At 38.1% G+C, this 15,435-nt stretch overlaps 2 protein-coding genes across 4 annotated transcripts; one reads left to right on the forward strand and one right to left on the reverse strand.

Annotated features, from left to right (window-relative positions):
* The first annotated feature begins 485 nt into the window (after positions 1 to 485).
* Positions 486 to 2,440, forward strand: si:ch73-330k17.3 (IGFBP domain-containing protein). Its single transcript, XM_017713638.2, has 4 exons — positions 486 to 774; positions 1,684 to 1,771; positions 1,919 to 2,114; positions 2,201 to 2,440. The coding sequence occupies exons 1-4, from the start codon at positions 486 to 488 to the stop codon at positions 2,258 to 2,260; spliced, it is 633 nt and encodes a 210-aa protein (XP_017569127.2). The 3' UTR covers positions 2,261 to 2,440.
* Positions 2,441 to 4,155: 1,715 nt separating this feature from the next.
* Positions 4,156 to 10,402, reverse strand: parp16 (poly (ADP-ribose) polymerase family, member 16). Of its 3 annotated transcripts, none has more exons than XM_037542374.1 (7): positions 10,053 to 10,402; positions 8,927 to 9,129; positions 7,373 to 7,510; positions 6,985 to 7,191; positions 6,497 to 6,668; positions 6,171 to 6,315; positions 4,156 to 5,411 (listed from the first exon to the last, which is right to left on the reverse strand). In XM_037542374.1, the coding sequence occupies exons 2-7, from the start codon at positions 9,113 to 9,115 to the stop codon at positions 5,276 to 5,278; spliced, it is 987 nt and encodes a 328-aa protein (XP_037398271.1). In that variant the 5' UTR covers positions 9,116 to 9,129; positions 10,053 to 10,402; the 3' UTR covers positions 4,156 to 5,275. The 3 variants fall into 3 exon arrangements, with proteins under 3 accessions (XP_037398271.1, XP_037398270.1, XP_017569128.1); XM_037542373.1 differs by having other exon boundaries at positions 8,927 to 9,132; XM_017713639.2 differs by having other exon boundaries at positions 8,927 to 9,123; positions 10,053 to 10,401.
* Positions 10,403 to 15,435: the final 5,033 nt, after the last annotated feature.

The raw sequence follows: 15,435 nt of genomic DNA on the forward strand, positions 1-15,435 counted from the left end.
CTTCTGAGTTTTATGTTCGCTTATGAAAAGGCATACAGGCACACACTTCTCAGATAACCTGCCAATGTCCTAATCTTGTCCTTGTTAGAGGAGAGTGATAATCTTGATCGTTCACTGAATTGCCCCTCTCTATTGGTCATGTGACTTCCATGACAAAGGGTCTAGTCTTTTCCCTTCCAACTTATCTAAAAGTGCTCAAAAGGAAGAAATGGATTTCAAAAGAAAAAAAAGAAAACAACAAAGAGATTGTAAAGATAAGACTTGGGGGATAATTAACAGTAAGAGCTTACTGTAATGCTCCATCATTCATTGGCTGTTGGGGGGGGTGGAGGTTTTGCAAGTGAGAGATTCTCAGATGTGGGGAGCTTCATATAAAAGGAAGTGATGGTTCAGGCCACCTCGTGTCAACAGTCCTACGTCCTAAAATGAGTTTGTGTGCATTGTGGATTTTCGTGGTGGTGATTTGGGCAGTAACGAATGTGGAGATGGCCAGTTTGGAGAGCAGCAGCCCTGGACTTCAGAGTATCCAGGCCTTACACTGTCCACCCTGTGGGCGCATCCACTGCTCACCCCGCAGAGCCCTGAAGCTCCAGTGTAAAGGTGGTGTCACCACAGGCGTATGTGGCTGCTGCCCCACATGTGCCAAACTAGCTGGTGAGAGCTGTGGAGGGACATGGGATTACCTGGGCAAGTGTGATGAAGGACTGGTGTGCATGTACCAGGACACCAGTGACAGCAAACCAGAGGGAGAACACACAGGTATCTGCAAGTCAGGTAATAAGTTTGCCCTTACTTACTTTCATTGTGTAGAGCCAGGCAGGAGACAGATTCTGTAACCACAGAGAAAGCTGTTTATGTATGCTGTATGAATTCTACTATACAGTGAGTTGCCACTGTATTAGGTACACTCATTGGCCATTTTATTAGAAACACCCCAATTTGGTGTACACCATCGTACAGTAACTGCAATTTTGAGTTATGCACTTACTGTACGATGGTGCACACTCCAGCACAACTAACATGCTACTAACATGTCACTGATGTGGTGAGAATGGTCCACCAACCAAATTATATCTGGTCAGGTCCCTTGACAAATTTGGCAGCAACTGATGGACTACAGTCAGTAAAACCTACAAAGTGCATCAACATGAGAGGTATGTCTAATAAAGTGGAAAATGAGTGTAGGTACAAGGTATGTGTTCCTAATAAACTAGCAACTGTGTATACTCAAGTTTTCATATTAGAAAACGTCACCAGGATTCATACAATGTGAAAAGAGATGAGTTCCTTAGGTCCTAAAGCCCTCTACTATTAAAAAATAAAAATTAATTGTCCTACTAATCCATATAGTAATGAAATGACTTACTGCTCATATAGAATGGGGTTACACAAAGCCCAGGGGGCTCTGACTTTGCCCATCAACAAACTCCAATAATCTGAAATTGATCAAATATACATATATGCGGTAAGCCCCAGATAGGCTACAGTGGATATCGTCTGGCCACTCTTCTTTTAGTATAATCATAGTTTTTGTTCTTCACTGTGCATCCTTATTTTTGAATGGGTCCTTTCAAGGCCCATATGTTAACTGAAAATCATAAATAGACAATGTTAATCTGTGATGTTCAGTGATGCATTGATAGCAACTGATGAAGCATATTGTGTGTTTGTGTGTCCATACAGTACTCGAAGTCCTCGAAAAGGACACATGTCGACCAGACTGCACATGGGAATTCTGTCAGGCGCACCCCAATGAAATATGCTCAGCCAGGTAACAGCATATAAAGACTCCTGCTGGACAATCCTGTTTTGTTCAGTATACAACACATTTTCCTAGAACCCATAGGTTTACAAATCTCCATAATAACTGGCTAAATAAAAGGCTAATGTCAGGCTCGATGTGTGTTTGACATTGCAGGTCTGTGTCTCTGGAGAAGCGTGAGTGCGGAGGTTTCTGTCAGCACACCACTTGTTCCAGCTGTTTGGTTCTGAGGCGTCCGACGTGTCATCAGGCCTGCGCTCAAACAGACCACGTCTGCCTTCATCGCTTCGGGAGGTGTGTGCACGGCTACCTGGAAGCACAGAAACCTGCAGTCTGCCACCAGAATCTACAGGTCAGTAGCTTAAAGCAGATGCCCAGCACTGCCTTTGCTTTTCTGACATGAAAATGAATTGTAATTTTGCTCATTTTGTCCAACAGAACAACAACGAGGGATACTTTGTGTGTTTGGCCCCTGCCTGCCCACACACAGCAAACTGACACATCTGCGGAGGAACTGCTCCAAAAGGATCCAAGCTAAAATGTAGCACATTTAAAGCAGCTATTTTTGAAATGTTGTAACCTTTTAATACTTGTTCTAAAAACATTGCAGTTAAAGAGAATTGTTCTCTACAGTTGAATTTTTTCAAAGTTTTCAAATTAAATGGATTTCTACATAAATGGTTCCTAAAGTGTGATCTTTGTCATCTATTTTGTTTGCAGATACGATGATGGTAATATGCTAATCTGTGTGAATTCACAGGGTTCAAATCATTAGAAGTGCAGAAAACTGAAATAAAAATGATCTGTCCAGAATGATGAACACAGATGATTCAAAAATGGCTGAGAAAGCTGTATAACATCAGGAAAATCCACATTTTATGTTATTGCGTATATAAAATACAAACATTGTTAGTATAGCAAACGGTTGAACAATAGTGTAACACGTTAACACGATTAGAACAATCAACTTTTTACATATGAATCCTTCCCTTATTGACCATAATGAAATACTTTCTGTAGCTGCTAATTAGTCCTGTGTAGACATTAGAAGATTGTTTTGGCCCATTCCTTCACACAAAACTGCAACACATTCATCAGCAAAATGGGACTGAATGGTGCTTTGTAAAGCTTATTTATATGGACAAAATCATCTGTACTTAATGAAGTGTCATTATTAGTAGCTGATGTTCAGAACATGAGCCAGGAATTGTATTCTGATAAAGAAAAGATACAAATACACACATACACATCATCTAAGCTACTTATCCTTCTGGGTGACATACACATTTCATTTGTATAATAATATAAATTGTCTGCATACGAAGAATAACAACTGAAAAACTTTTTTGCAAAGTAATTTGGGACAATATAGGTATTACCTATAGAGGTATAAGTTTTTGACACTGGTCTGCTGCACATTCCTTTGATCTCATGAAAAATGCCTTGTCCTCTGTGTGTACGTCAGTACTTGGTGGGACTGATAAGGTCAGATAGGAGGCTAGAGTGGGTAGGCATATACTGACCCCTGAGAGAAAGGCGCCCACCTGGGACGTTCTCTTACACCACCTGGCTTGTTACTCAATAACACCGGGTTTATGGGCCTACAATAAGGCATGCATTCATGAGCCAGAAAAAAAAGCATTGGCTTACAATAGCACAGTCTGTTCACTTTCCTTTTGATGTCTGGTTTATATTACAACTCATGAAGACAGTAAATGGCTAATTCTGATAAATCTGTACTCCTCAGACACTTTTTATGGGTTTATGAGGTGTAAAAGAATTGGGCTACTTCTTATGTTGGCAAACATCAGAATTTCTCAGCGATCAGAGCCAAGTAAGCTCAATAATATGTACGAATGTATTTTTGTACAATTCATAATTATTTTGAACAGAAAAGAGTTATAGTAATCAGTTATAAAAATGGGTCTATGTATAAACACTTCTACAGTGTATTAGAAACAGTTGAAAATCTTTGCTCTGATTCACTAAACATACATTTGTTGTGCTTTTTGTGTTTCTAGTAGATGTTTAACAAAAATTATAAGCTTCCTTTAATAAAAGCATCATACACAAGAAAAACACTAACAATAAGGGTGCACTTAAGGTGTACATGGGGCTGCATTATCAGAGATCAAAGCTTTCTTCACACTTATCAGCCACTATCACCTATGTGTGTGAGTATTATATATATATATATATATATATATATATATATATATATATATATATATCTCGACAACAGCGGCAGGACTGTATGTATATATATATATATATATATTGTCCTGCCGCTGTTGTCGATAACGATAAAGACAACAGCTGGGGTCATAAAAGGCAACAAAATAGAAGACAGTAATCTTTCTTTTGCATGTGAAGTGTTAAGAAATATCCTGAAATGCTGGAAAGATATGTTTATTGATTCAAGTGTAAACTATTTTATAGGTCTATTCACAGAACATTAGGTTCATGTTCAAGGACATAATACATACCTAAAAGATTAAAAGAAAAACGATCTATGAGAACACTGTATCAAGCTGATTAACGGCTGAACATCATTTACTGAACATAAAAATGTCAATATCAGCTCCCGAGACAGTTCTTAAGATTACTTTCTTCTGTCCTTTATATTACCAACATAATGATATTCCCTTGTATTTAAGCAATGCTGTCCAACTCAGGTCCCAGTACTGAATCCCTTAACATAAAGTTGCATTCACTTTTCAACAACTTCCTGCCCAACAAATTGGGGATTGTTAGTACTCAATGATAGCTGACAGCTGAATTTAGGATTTTAATATAATAAGCTTCAGAGTCATAAGAGTACGTGAACTCAAATAGTACAAATTCATTAGACTTGTACAACGTTTCTGTGAGATGTCTAAAGTTAAAACAGAACTTCATACAACTGATATAACATGAAAGCTACATTCAATTAACAGATTCTAGATTGTCCATCTTCTAAAAGCAATGATGGTGGTCCACGAACGTTACCCTAAGAGTCATTAAAATAAGCAGCAATTGGCTATGGCAATATCTGAGCCAAAAACCAAATATATGTATATTACTGAAAAGGCATACAGGGCAGCATTTTGTCCCTCATCATTTGGTTGTAAAGTTAATATAAATAATCCCACATTTCTACATAAGTAAAAAACACTAGAGAAAAAGAAAAAAAATGAGTCCTTTGATAAGCTACATGCCACAGTGTTACAAAAGCCCACGGCACAGGCAGGCAGGCCTTTATCCATATATTGACAAAGGATGTTATGTCATTAAAAATGCTTACACTGCCCAAGTATTAAAAGCTACTTACTATTGATAATTAAACGACTGGTGCGTGCAGTGTAACTTGTACACATCACGGGATGGAATAAAATGTCATTCTCTTTTTTTTTTGATTCCTGAGAATTGTCTTCTTTGTTGGTGTTATAAACCAAGTTGTCGAATGACAGTCTTTGTGTACCAAAAAGAAAAGGCACTTTGGACTGGAGGCAAATGTGACGTAAGGAGTTTGGATCACCGGAAAATTCTATGCCAAAATGACTGGAAACTAGTAGAGTTGAAGGCACCAATGAATATGAGAAGCAGAAGATAAAGACCCATCATAATGGCAAAATGGTGTCTGACCAGCCATGATGTCCTTTGAGTATGTCTGAAAGCAGTGAGAAAACAGAAAAGTCACCAATAATTCACAGTTCAATTTATTTGGACTTTAATTACTTCAACTTATGATGTCAATTAAACTATCGCTCAATGTTGAAATAATTGATTACCTTGAGCCAGCATGACTGGCATCAAAAATATTTAAATATGCATTAAATTATGTGACGTTTCCTCAAAAACACAAAAAATTACTAAGAAAAAAATGCTTTAGAAGACTGCAATGAAGTGAACTGCATGCAATTATGAAGTGGTATTAAACTTGAGATTATTAACGAGATACTGTTTGCATGCATTTAACTCGATACCAATTTTACTTTAAGTTAAGAAGATAATTCATATTGAGGGTGGAAGTCTACAAATGCGCACTCTAAATGACAATCTAAGTAAATAAAATCACATGAATGCTGGCAAAGTTTGTCATGCTGACTACAGATAATGCTGACATTTACATAATGCTGACATTTTTCTTTTGAAACTCCTGGATGTGCTAAACTGTGACTCTGCATACTCAAATTGCTCCAAAACTTACTGGACCATAACTGGGACAGACTGAGACATGTGCTTATATTCCTTTCTACACCCCTCTTACAAAAATTCTTAATATATTAGTAATAGATTTATATATTATTTTGAGAATTGCATAACAGTACTACATTCTGAAATGTTATGATGTGTTTCTATGCATATATATATATACACATGGATCAACATCCTATCCATCAATCAGCATGAATAAATTCTGTCTCACCTGGTTCTGTATCGTTTCTGAGAGTAAACTAGCAGATACTTCACTCTCAGAAGCTCATTGTTGGTGACTACAAAGTATTTCTCAGGCACGTCTCCTCCCTCGCTGTTCCTTGCCCTCAAACGCTGGCGGTCAAGGCCCTCGGAATCTAAAACATTTTTGCAAAGTTAATTTCTACTCTAAAACCATTCCTCAACTGTTGTTATAATATTTTGGGTCAAAGCATAAAGAGTTTGTTCTGGATTATAGTAAATTCTGAAACTGTTCTCAGGGAACATTTGAGAACATCAATGATGAGGGTATTTTCTTCCTAATTTGTGGTACATTACCTTTCTTCTTCACCTGGCATTTCACATCTGGGTGATCAATGATCTCACACAGGGCAATGCAGCTTAGTAATGGCCCAAGGACACTCTCACGCCACCCATTTCCATGGGGGCTGTAGAGGATAGCCATGCTAAGGTCACTGGTGAGGTAAGTGCCCTCCCCGAATAGCGATGTCTGAAAAGTAAAACAGCAGTAATAGCCTCTGCTTCTTCTCAAAAAAGGACCATCTGCAAAAAGGGCTAATGCAATCATGCACTCAGGAAAAGCAGTACAGATATGCCAGCGGTAAGATAACATAAGGGCTATAATCGCTGTCTTCACACGTATTATCTTAACACTTGCTGATAAGAAAACAGAACCACCACCGAAGCCAGGAAGAGCTCCTAGTAAACGTTACTAATTTTGCTGTTTTAGGACCAGTGCTTACACCAAACCCAAAGTTAAAATGGAAATTTTGTTGCATGGGAGCCTAAGAGAAAAAGGCACTGACCTTATTCAGATGGCAGTGTAAACCGTTGTGTATAATGGAATGGAAGTTCTCCAGTCGGCTACCATGGAATGCATAGAGAATGTCCCGTCCTGCCCTTGTCTTCTCAAACTTAGAGTTCATCTGTTCACAGTACTCTAATTCAAAAAGGAAGTCTGGCACAGGAGAGCAGAGCCCCTCATTTTGTATCAGTTGGCTTAGTCTGGCCCACTGAAGAAAAAAAGATTTAGAAAAAAATGTGATTAAAGAAAAATACAACAGAGAATTTCATTTACAATGAACTTGTACTTAATTATTTGAAACACTGTAAACAACAGCATACTATTTCCCACCATTTTCAGTCAATATCTACAACAGACACATGTCTATAATATTCAAATTTCAGAGGCACCTCTTCTTTCTGGATGGTCTTCACAGAAAAACTTTTGGAGGAGAGCACCCAGTGCATTAGCGCCAGATGATGATCTCCCTCTCCCAATCCCAGGCGGACCAGGTCTCTAACACTTGGCAAGGAGCTCACATCCTTCTGCTGTAGAAAACACAGGGAACAACCTCTTTTTCACATATAGTTCAGGTTCTCTTTGAATTTCCTTTTGCAAGATATTTGAGCCAAATTAAGCAACTTGCTGTAGGACAGTCACGTTGTTTGGATAAACCAAAAAGTCAGACATGCCATCTTCTGAGAGTCATCTAGATAACTCCTTACACAGATAATTTGTAGAGTACAAGGAATGGGTCACAGTTTCACTCTTTAGCTTTCAATAAGTAAAACGTTCCTGTGTTTTGTGACAACAAACGAATCAAATTTAAGGGATATTCATGCCTACAACTAGAGGTATTAAGTATTCATGGTGTAATACAGTATTACAGCATGCGACTCCTCAGTCTCATCAGTTTGACAGAATTCATGATTTTATATTGTTTGCATGTATTCGTTCTTCAATGTTATTTTACTACAATACCCAGCATACCCTATGCAAACATCATAAAATCATCGGCAATCCTTGTAGTGTCAACCAATCCTGACTGCTAGTCCAGCCACCGATCTACAGGTTAATAAATACAATTAGGCTAGCATTACTGCAGCTCAGTGATCAAACAAAACAGCAAAGAAAACAGCAATTCTCTCTTTATTCAGCAAAAAATGGACACCCGAGACAAGCTTTTTACCCTTTTAGCCAGAGAACAGAATCCAGACTGAAGTCTCAATATATCAAGGTGGCTACAACATCCCTCATGGGATGAGTCAACACTGTTATTTGAGTAATCCATTCTCTCCACTACAGTGACAACCTGAAGACTACATACAACTACAATAAAATATTCAGCTTTTTAACTGTAACATTAGCTACCTGCCTTCTTTCTGCCTTCACCAGCTAAACCAAACACAGCTCATCCACTACAATCCTCCCTAAAGCAGCTTTACTTTTTAAAATTTTCCTCCCACCTTTAAGAAACATCATCAAAAGGGTTTTTATTCCTAATCTTTAAACTAGAAAATCTTGCTCCAAAGACCATTGCAGCACTGCTGTAGAAGGTGAGTAAGCATATTAAACACAGATGTAGCAATAGTTAAGGCATTTGGGGTATCATGAAAACCAGCACATTTAAAAAATGAATGGGTCACAAAAGAGGACAGCCAATCTGAACAGAGCTCATTTACATATAACATTCTTAAAGACACATTAACAAAAACACTGTTTAATTAAAGATAACGAGAGTTTGTAAAATGGTCATGTTAAACAAAGGTTTAAATAAAACCACACAAACCATAATTGAGCCTCAGATGTGGAAATATAATATTAATATTAATATTCATTTTAAAAAGTAGGATATGGGCCCTTTAAAATCAACTGTCAGTTTAATTTATACCAATATAAGTGATAAATGAAAAACACTGCGTGGAGGTCTCTAAATCACACGTGAACAGAATGCATATTCTTACCAACTCTTCAAAATCCTTTACGTGCCCTCTGAGGTATCGAGACGGGAATGGTCTCAGCACCGAGTCTCGCTTGTAGTTCTGCACAGCGGCCACAAAAAGACTGCAGCGCAAATCTGCGGCCACTGGGTCAAGATGGAGACAGGAGCGGACCAGCTCTCTGACTGGGGCAGGTGGTAAAGGCGGCTGCATTCCCACCACTGCAACTCCAGCAGACAGAAAATAACAATAAAGATCTGTATAACACCGTGAAGAGTGAGGTGCATATGCAGCAATTATAACAGGCACTTTACAGTCCATTCAAAAGTACTATGTGCCTGAACACGAGTTAATAACAACAGTAGTCGCACACTGCTGTAGCAGCGCGAAGCAGATCTTGGGGAGTTCTCTAAACTGTGAGTGAGTTTCGCTGGGCGTGAATCAGGACTGCTTCAATGTAACGTTAATTTTGTAAACCTTCCGAAGAACTTCTGTAACTTATATAACTATCATTTCAATCTTGAGTCAAATGATTAACCTAACTATATTAACTTGACTTAATGTGTGTTTTTGAGGTTAAAAAGTTCACACGTTTATGATACAGCAGTGTTTTAATGTGCAAACCATCGCAGGCATCGCACATATGTTGGCTAACTAGTTAGCTAGCTAACTACCCTCCGAGGAGAAAGCTAACGCTAGCCAGCTCTGGATTTTAGCTTGAGGTACTTGGAAGCTAGTCGGCTAAGTAATGTCGTTAGCCAACTATCTAATCGCAAGCCTAATGTCTAGTTAGCTAGCTGCAATACTCTCTGTGGTGTCGCACTCAGCCTTGTTCGGGAAGGCTGCGGTACCCGTGTTAAACTGAGCACACGCTCGTCTTAACTGTTAGGCTGCTAGCTAACGTTAGCTAGGTTAGTTTGTTCACGTAGCGTTAGCCTAATGAAGCGAGTTGGCTAGCTAGCTAGTTAGCTTGGCAAGTGATAGCTGCTAGCTAAATGAACAACACAAGGTTACCTGGACAAACAAGCGGGAGTTTCTAGCTAGCCAAGTGGCAAAACTAGGTTATCAATCTACCGAGAAACGACACAACCCTGAAAGATTGACGTGGTGTTTAGTTAGCTAACTAACTAGCTAGGCTAACTTTGCTTACCTCGCTGGAGTTGAACAGCTCAGCCTTTACAGTCATCAGAGCCTCCGGTGTCTCTGTCTGTCCTGTTCCCACGGTTCACTTCACTTCATCATCATGTGTGAGCAGTACAGTGTGCCGCCAACGAGCCCCTTGCCATTAGTTAGTTCAGCTTCACTGTGTTAAAACCTTGTGTAGCTGATGTTGCATAAAAATATCACTGTGGACGATGGTCTTAGCTCCCTCTCTTTGTTGCATCGAGTATTTTACCACCAGCACCGAAGTAGCCCTCTAATCTGAGAGATCAGCACACTGACTGAAGTGGCTTTGAGTGACACTGTTACAGCAACACTCTTGAAAATTCTTTACATGGAGTTATAAGGCATGCCTCTAAATTAGAGTCAGCTTGGAAACACTGTGTTGTCCCTGCTCACACTTACACTGCGCAAGAGAAACTACAGTCTTTAACATGTGGTGTCCAGTTTCAGTTTAAGCCCGTCATTTTTGAATCATTGATAAGGCAATATGATTTCTATAAGATAATGTACCTCTCCATGCTTTGGTAATTGCTTGAATGATGCTTGATGGTCGAGTTTAATTAACAGAAATAATCCAAGAACTGTTTAATTGATTATGAAGACATAGTTCAGCACATAACAACCTGCTCGATCAGTGAAACTGTTTAATAGGGAAATTCAATCAATGAGAAGAAAGCAGTCAGTCAGAGTGGTTGGAGGTGAAATGCTCCATTGTACAGGAACTTCCAGTTAGGATTGTTCTCAGTGGTGGTAATAACAGGTATATCTGCCACTGTGCCTCTACAATTATTTACATTTACAGCATTTAGCAGACACTCTTATCCAGAGCGACTTACAAGAAGTGCTTTGTCAATCTAGAGAAAGTATATTTGCTCGTTACTAATAGCTTAGAGGAAAAGACAGTCCAGAGGGTGAGAAAGAAAACATTAGTTGAGTGTCATCAGCATAGCAGTGATAAGAGAAGCCATGAGAAGATATTACATCACCAAGAGAGCTAGTGTAAAGAGAAAAGAGAAGAGGACCCAGGACTGAGCCTTGTGGGACACCAGTGGAGAGCCTGCATGGAGAAGATGTGAACCCTCTCTATGTTACCTGATAAGAGCGATCCTCCAGATAGGACTGGAACCACTTCCACGCATAACCAATGGTTCCGAGGCTGGTGAGGATGTCCAGAAGGATTGTATGGTTGACTGTGTCAAAAGCTGCTGAGAGATCAAGAAGGATCAGGACAGAAGAAGACAATTTGGCTGATCTTGCAGATTGGAGGTTCTCAGTCACTTTTATGTGGTCAAAATTATGAACAGCATCTGCTTAGCATAAATGAGATAAATATAAATATGTCCCTTTTGAATGTTATCACCATTTTGCCACCTGTAAAGTAGATCACAAACAGCTCAACCCAAGCTCAACCGTTTGAATTGCTTTCCTGAACACAAAACTATGATGAGTGCAGACTTGATAATCAGGTTGAAAACACGATGGCTGTATCCAAAACCAACTACTACTGTACTGTATGTACTGTACTAATGAATGTACTACTGTTGTTGGTATTATCTTACTATGTTATGGTTTTGAATGCAGCTACCCATGAGATCAGCAGCCCTAGTCTCCCCTGCAGGAGAGTTTGCTGGTTAAAAACATGTTTAGCATTAATAACTGGTTGATTCCACAGTTTTGGTGACATGTAGCCTTATAAGTCTGAAAAATTAAACTCTATTTTGAGCACTGAATTTAAAAAAAAACATGTATTTAACCACTCCTAAAATGTGTTAACCCATCTCAGGAACAATGCCTCAAATTTGTACCAGGTTTCTTTGCTGATAGTGGCTTAAATAACAAGGCTGAAAGTAGCAGGGTTGAGTTTTTTGTTTTTTTTTGCATAAAATTAAGAAACACACATAATGTTAAGCAGCACCCCACGCCAATGACACAAGGACATTAAGAACATTCTACTGATTTACTTGACCATTTTAGTATACTATATAATATTCTTTCAATCTACAATTTTGAACTTTCAGAGTGATCTAATCAATCATCACAGTATCACTGAAAATGAAGAAAAACAAAAAGATCTTCAGGGAAATTTGGATGATGACATTCCTGTTGACTTATAAACAGATCCCCAAATGAATACAAAAATAATAGTTATTAATGCAAAAATCTAAAAATCGAATTTTCACAATTTCCATGATTATATTTCAGATATGTGTATTTGTGTGTATTTATATCAATGATGCAGTTTTACTAACGTTTGAAGTTATTTATCTGAAACATGCATAAAGGTTGTTGTGCAAGACGATTTATCAGTGTTTAAAATTCCTTTACCTTTATTTACAGCATTTAGCAAACGCTCTTATCCAGAGCGACTTACAAGAAGTGTATACACTTGTAGGTGTAATATCAGTGGGGCACAAATGGCACCCAATCCTGGAATCAACTGTATCATGTCAGAATGATACCTTAATGCTTTCATTTGATCTGTGTCATTTTCTTATATGAACTTAAATTACTCATCATTTCTTGTATTACTGTTAAGCTTTATCACCTGTCTGTAATGTACTCTGAGTTGCCTTTGGCATAAAAATTATAACATAAAATTGCCTGTGAGAGAAGGGGGGGGGGAACTACATGTGAGTTCCAACTGTCATGGGTGATTCATCTGTATGACGACATGTACGTGTCACTGTATCTAAAAATAGACACAGGCAAATGTATGCCAGGCTGCCAGCGAGTGTACAACATGATGAAGGGAGTGTATTAATAAAAAGCTTAGTGCTTAGCTATTGAAACCATGTTTTATAACACTTTAAATCAGAATCGAAAACTCTGTAATCTCTCATTTCCTTCTCTGAATGTCTGAGTTTAAGAAATGTACCAAATGTGTATTTCCTCTAACTGCAGGAGTGAGGTAGAGGAGTGTGATGATGGAAGATGCCCAAGAGAAAGAGAGATTAACGTGTTCTGTGACAATGAACATCACAGTTACAGGTTCCATTGTCAGTTTTTTGCTCTAGCAGTTAGAAGTAAAGATAGGAAATTCCTGTTATTTTTCAAAATTCAATCATTGAGATGTACACAAAGTCATCCAGACTGGTTTGATTTGAAAAGATGTGTTGTGGAGAAACTGACTACTTACAGTGGTGGTTATAGGAACCAGGGGTCACAATGTCTATAACGCAAACACAACCTTTTAATTTACTATCAAAAATGGTCAGTGAGCCTTCGTGTGTCTCACAATATCTTGCCTGTACTTTTACACTATTTATTGATTTAAAAAAATGGATTTTTGTAGGCCAAAACCTTCTTATAAAACTCGTTACAAATGAGAAAACAGTGTCTCATTTACAACATTTCAAATTTCAGTGAGGGGACATCTGGTTCCTTTCACCACTACTGTGAAATGGCACATTTCACACAAGAACACTCTGAATGACTTTCTCTATGTCTTAATATCTGAATTATGCAGGATTTTAGAGAAGGTAGTTGTAATCCCCTGTAATATATTTTTAAATATCAGTTGGAGGTCTGGGCCCTGGCCCTGTACTGACTTATTCTTCTTCTGTTGTATATTTTAGCCACTGAGAGGTCAGTGTTTTACCTTAATCTCAGAATTAAATGCGTGCTCTAATCCTTCCATTTAGTCACAGATATCCAGTGAGAATATGTAGATTGTAGATTTGCCTGAGTAGAGCACCTTCATCTACTCCACAAAAACTAAAACACAGAGTCATCACGGAGATTTTAGAAGATAGGACTTACTATTCATTTCCAGAGCACACACTCTCAGAAATAAAGGTATGAAGCAGTCACTGGGGCAGTACCCCTCTTGGCACATGGTAGGTGGTACCCTCAAGGGTACATCTCAGTACCTTTCATCAGGGAACATAATTGAATCATAATCCATTGAGAAGTTGTATTAATTCCACACATCCTGTCTCGTCTCTGGACTTTTTACTGTATTGCTCTTTTTCAAAACATTAGATTATAAAAAGGTGCAAATGTTTACTTTTCACCTGGAAAAACATATTTAAGGTACATAATTGGACCTTAAAACCACTGTTGTACCTTTGAGGGAACATTTACTTTGTATCTCAGTGAATGATAAATATACCTGCACAGAACCTTTATAGGTTTATAACAGTGTAGTGTTTTAAATTAGAATATTTAACCAATTGTGTAATCACTCCCTATTACTGACATCATGCATTTTGTAGTGTTTTTCAGTTCTCAGTAGTAAATCTTTATCTTTATAGCAAACTTTATGTAGGATGTAACTGAATACGGCTGTTTGAAATACATATACACAATATGAAAATACATATTTGTGTTGAGTCCATGTTACATTTTGAAAATGCAGTGATATTAATGCAGATACTTTTGTAAGTTGTATAAAAATACTTTTAGAATACTTACACATCAGTACGTATTTTAACTGTTGTTTCTAATGATTTTTGAATCAGCACAAGGTGTGTAGAAAAACACTCATCAGACAGGCACTGAACTTTATGCTACAGAAACCCAAATAATGGCTTGTTTGCAAAGTTCCTGCTATTGCCTGAGTAGACTGATAAAACAATGGATGGATCTCCTGGTGCATTTATCTCAGTCTCCCACTAGTTTCTAAGTTCATGAGACAGGTGACTGTCTTGCTCGGTGGACTGTGGGAGCAGCAGTGGACTGAAGCAGGCAATGAATGCAAATAGTACAGTGTACTCAGTTTTCACCCAAAATACTATTTCAAAGTATTCTTCTCAACTCTGTATGAAAGATTTTATGAGTGAGCCAAGTGTCTGTCTGTGTGTGTCTACACTGTTCCTGTTTGACCTGTAGCACAAAGCCATGTGAACAACCATCGTTAGATAGGAGTCAGAGATTGGAATTACTTTATAAGTATGTTACACATGCAAGGAATTTGTCTTGATGCGCAAATGTCTGACATGTAACATACTGAACAGACAACACAAGCACATAGACTATTAACAAGTACTGAGCCAATAGAAAAGTGAACTGAATACAAGAAATAGAAAATAGAATGAAGAGCAATAATAAAAAAGACAGCTGATGTGAAGGGAGCTCAGGAGATACATGACTGAACGTATGCAAGTCAAGCAGACATATACTATAAAATTTACTATAAAGCTATTATACTATAATGAAACCTCTCAAGTCAAAAGGCTTTTATTTTCATTCTATCTATGTACAAGTACACAGTGGAGTGAAATTACGTTCCTCCAGGAACAACACGGTGCAACAAGGAACAAAAGTACAAAGTGAAAATGTGCAGGCACAGTGTGCAAACAAAAAAATTTAGATAGAAACAATAAATACAATAAATTAGACATTAGACACAGTAAACAGACAGGACAGTG

The sequence above is a fragment of the Pygocentrus nattereri genome, chromosome 11 (genome assembly GCF_015220715.1).
Source record: "Pygocentrus nattereri isolate fPygNat1 chromosome 11, fPygNat1.pri, whole genome shotgun sequence".
Lineage (NCBI taxonomy): Eukaryota > Metazoa > Chordata > Actinopteri > Characiformes > Serrasalmidae > Pygocentrus > Pygocentrus nattereri.

Coding starts and splice junctions, on each gene's coding strand:
- si:ch73-330k17.3 (XM_017713638.2), top strand. CDS start 486: ATGGCCAGTTTGGAGAGCAGCAGCCCTGGACTTCAGAGTATCCAGGCC. Junction 775..1,683: donor CACAGGTATCTGCAAGTCAG/GTAATAAGTTTG, acceptor GTGTCCATACAG/TACTCGAAGTCCTCGAAAAG. Junction 2,115..2,200: donor TCTGCCACCAGAATCTACAG/GTCAGTAGCTTA, acceptor TTTGTCCAACAG/AACAACAACGAGGGATACTT.
- parp16 (XM_037542374.1), bottom strand. CDS start 9,115: ATGCAGCCGCCTTTACCACCTGCCCCAGTCAGAGAGCTGGTCCGCTCC. Junction 6,669..6,984: donor TACACTGCCATCTGAATAAG/GTCAGTGCCTTT, acceptor TTTACTTTTCAG/ACATCGCTATTCGGGGAGGG. Junction 5,412..6,170: donor CAGAAACGATACAGAACCAG/GTGAGACAGAAT, acceptor CACTGCTTTCAG/ACATACTCAAAGGACATCAT.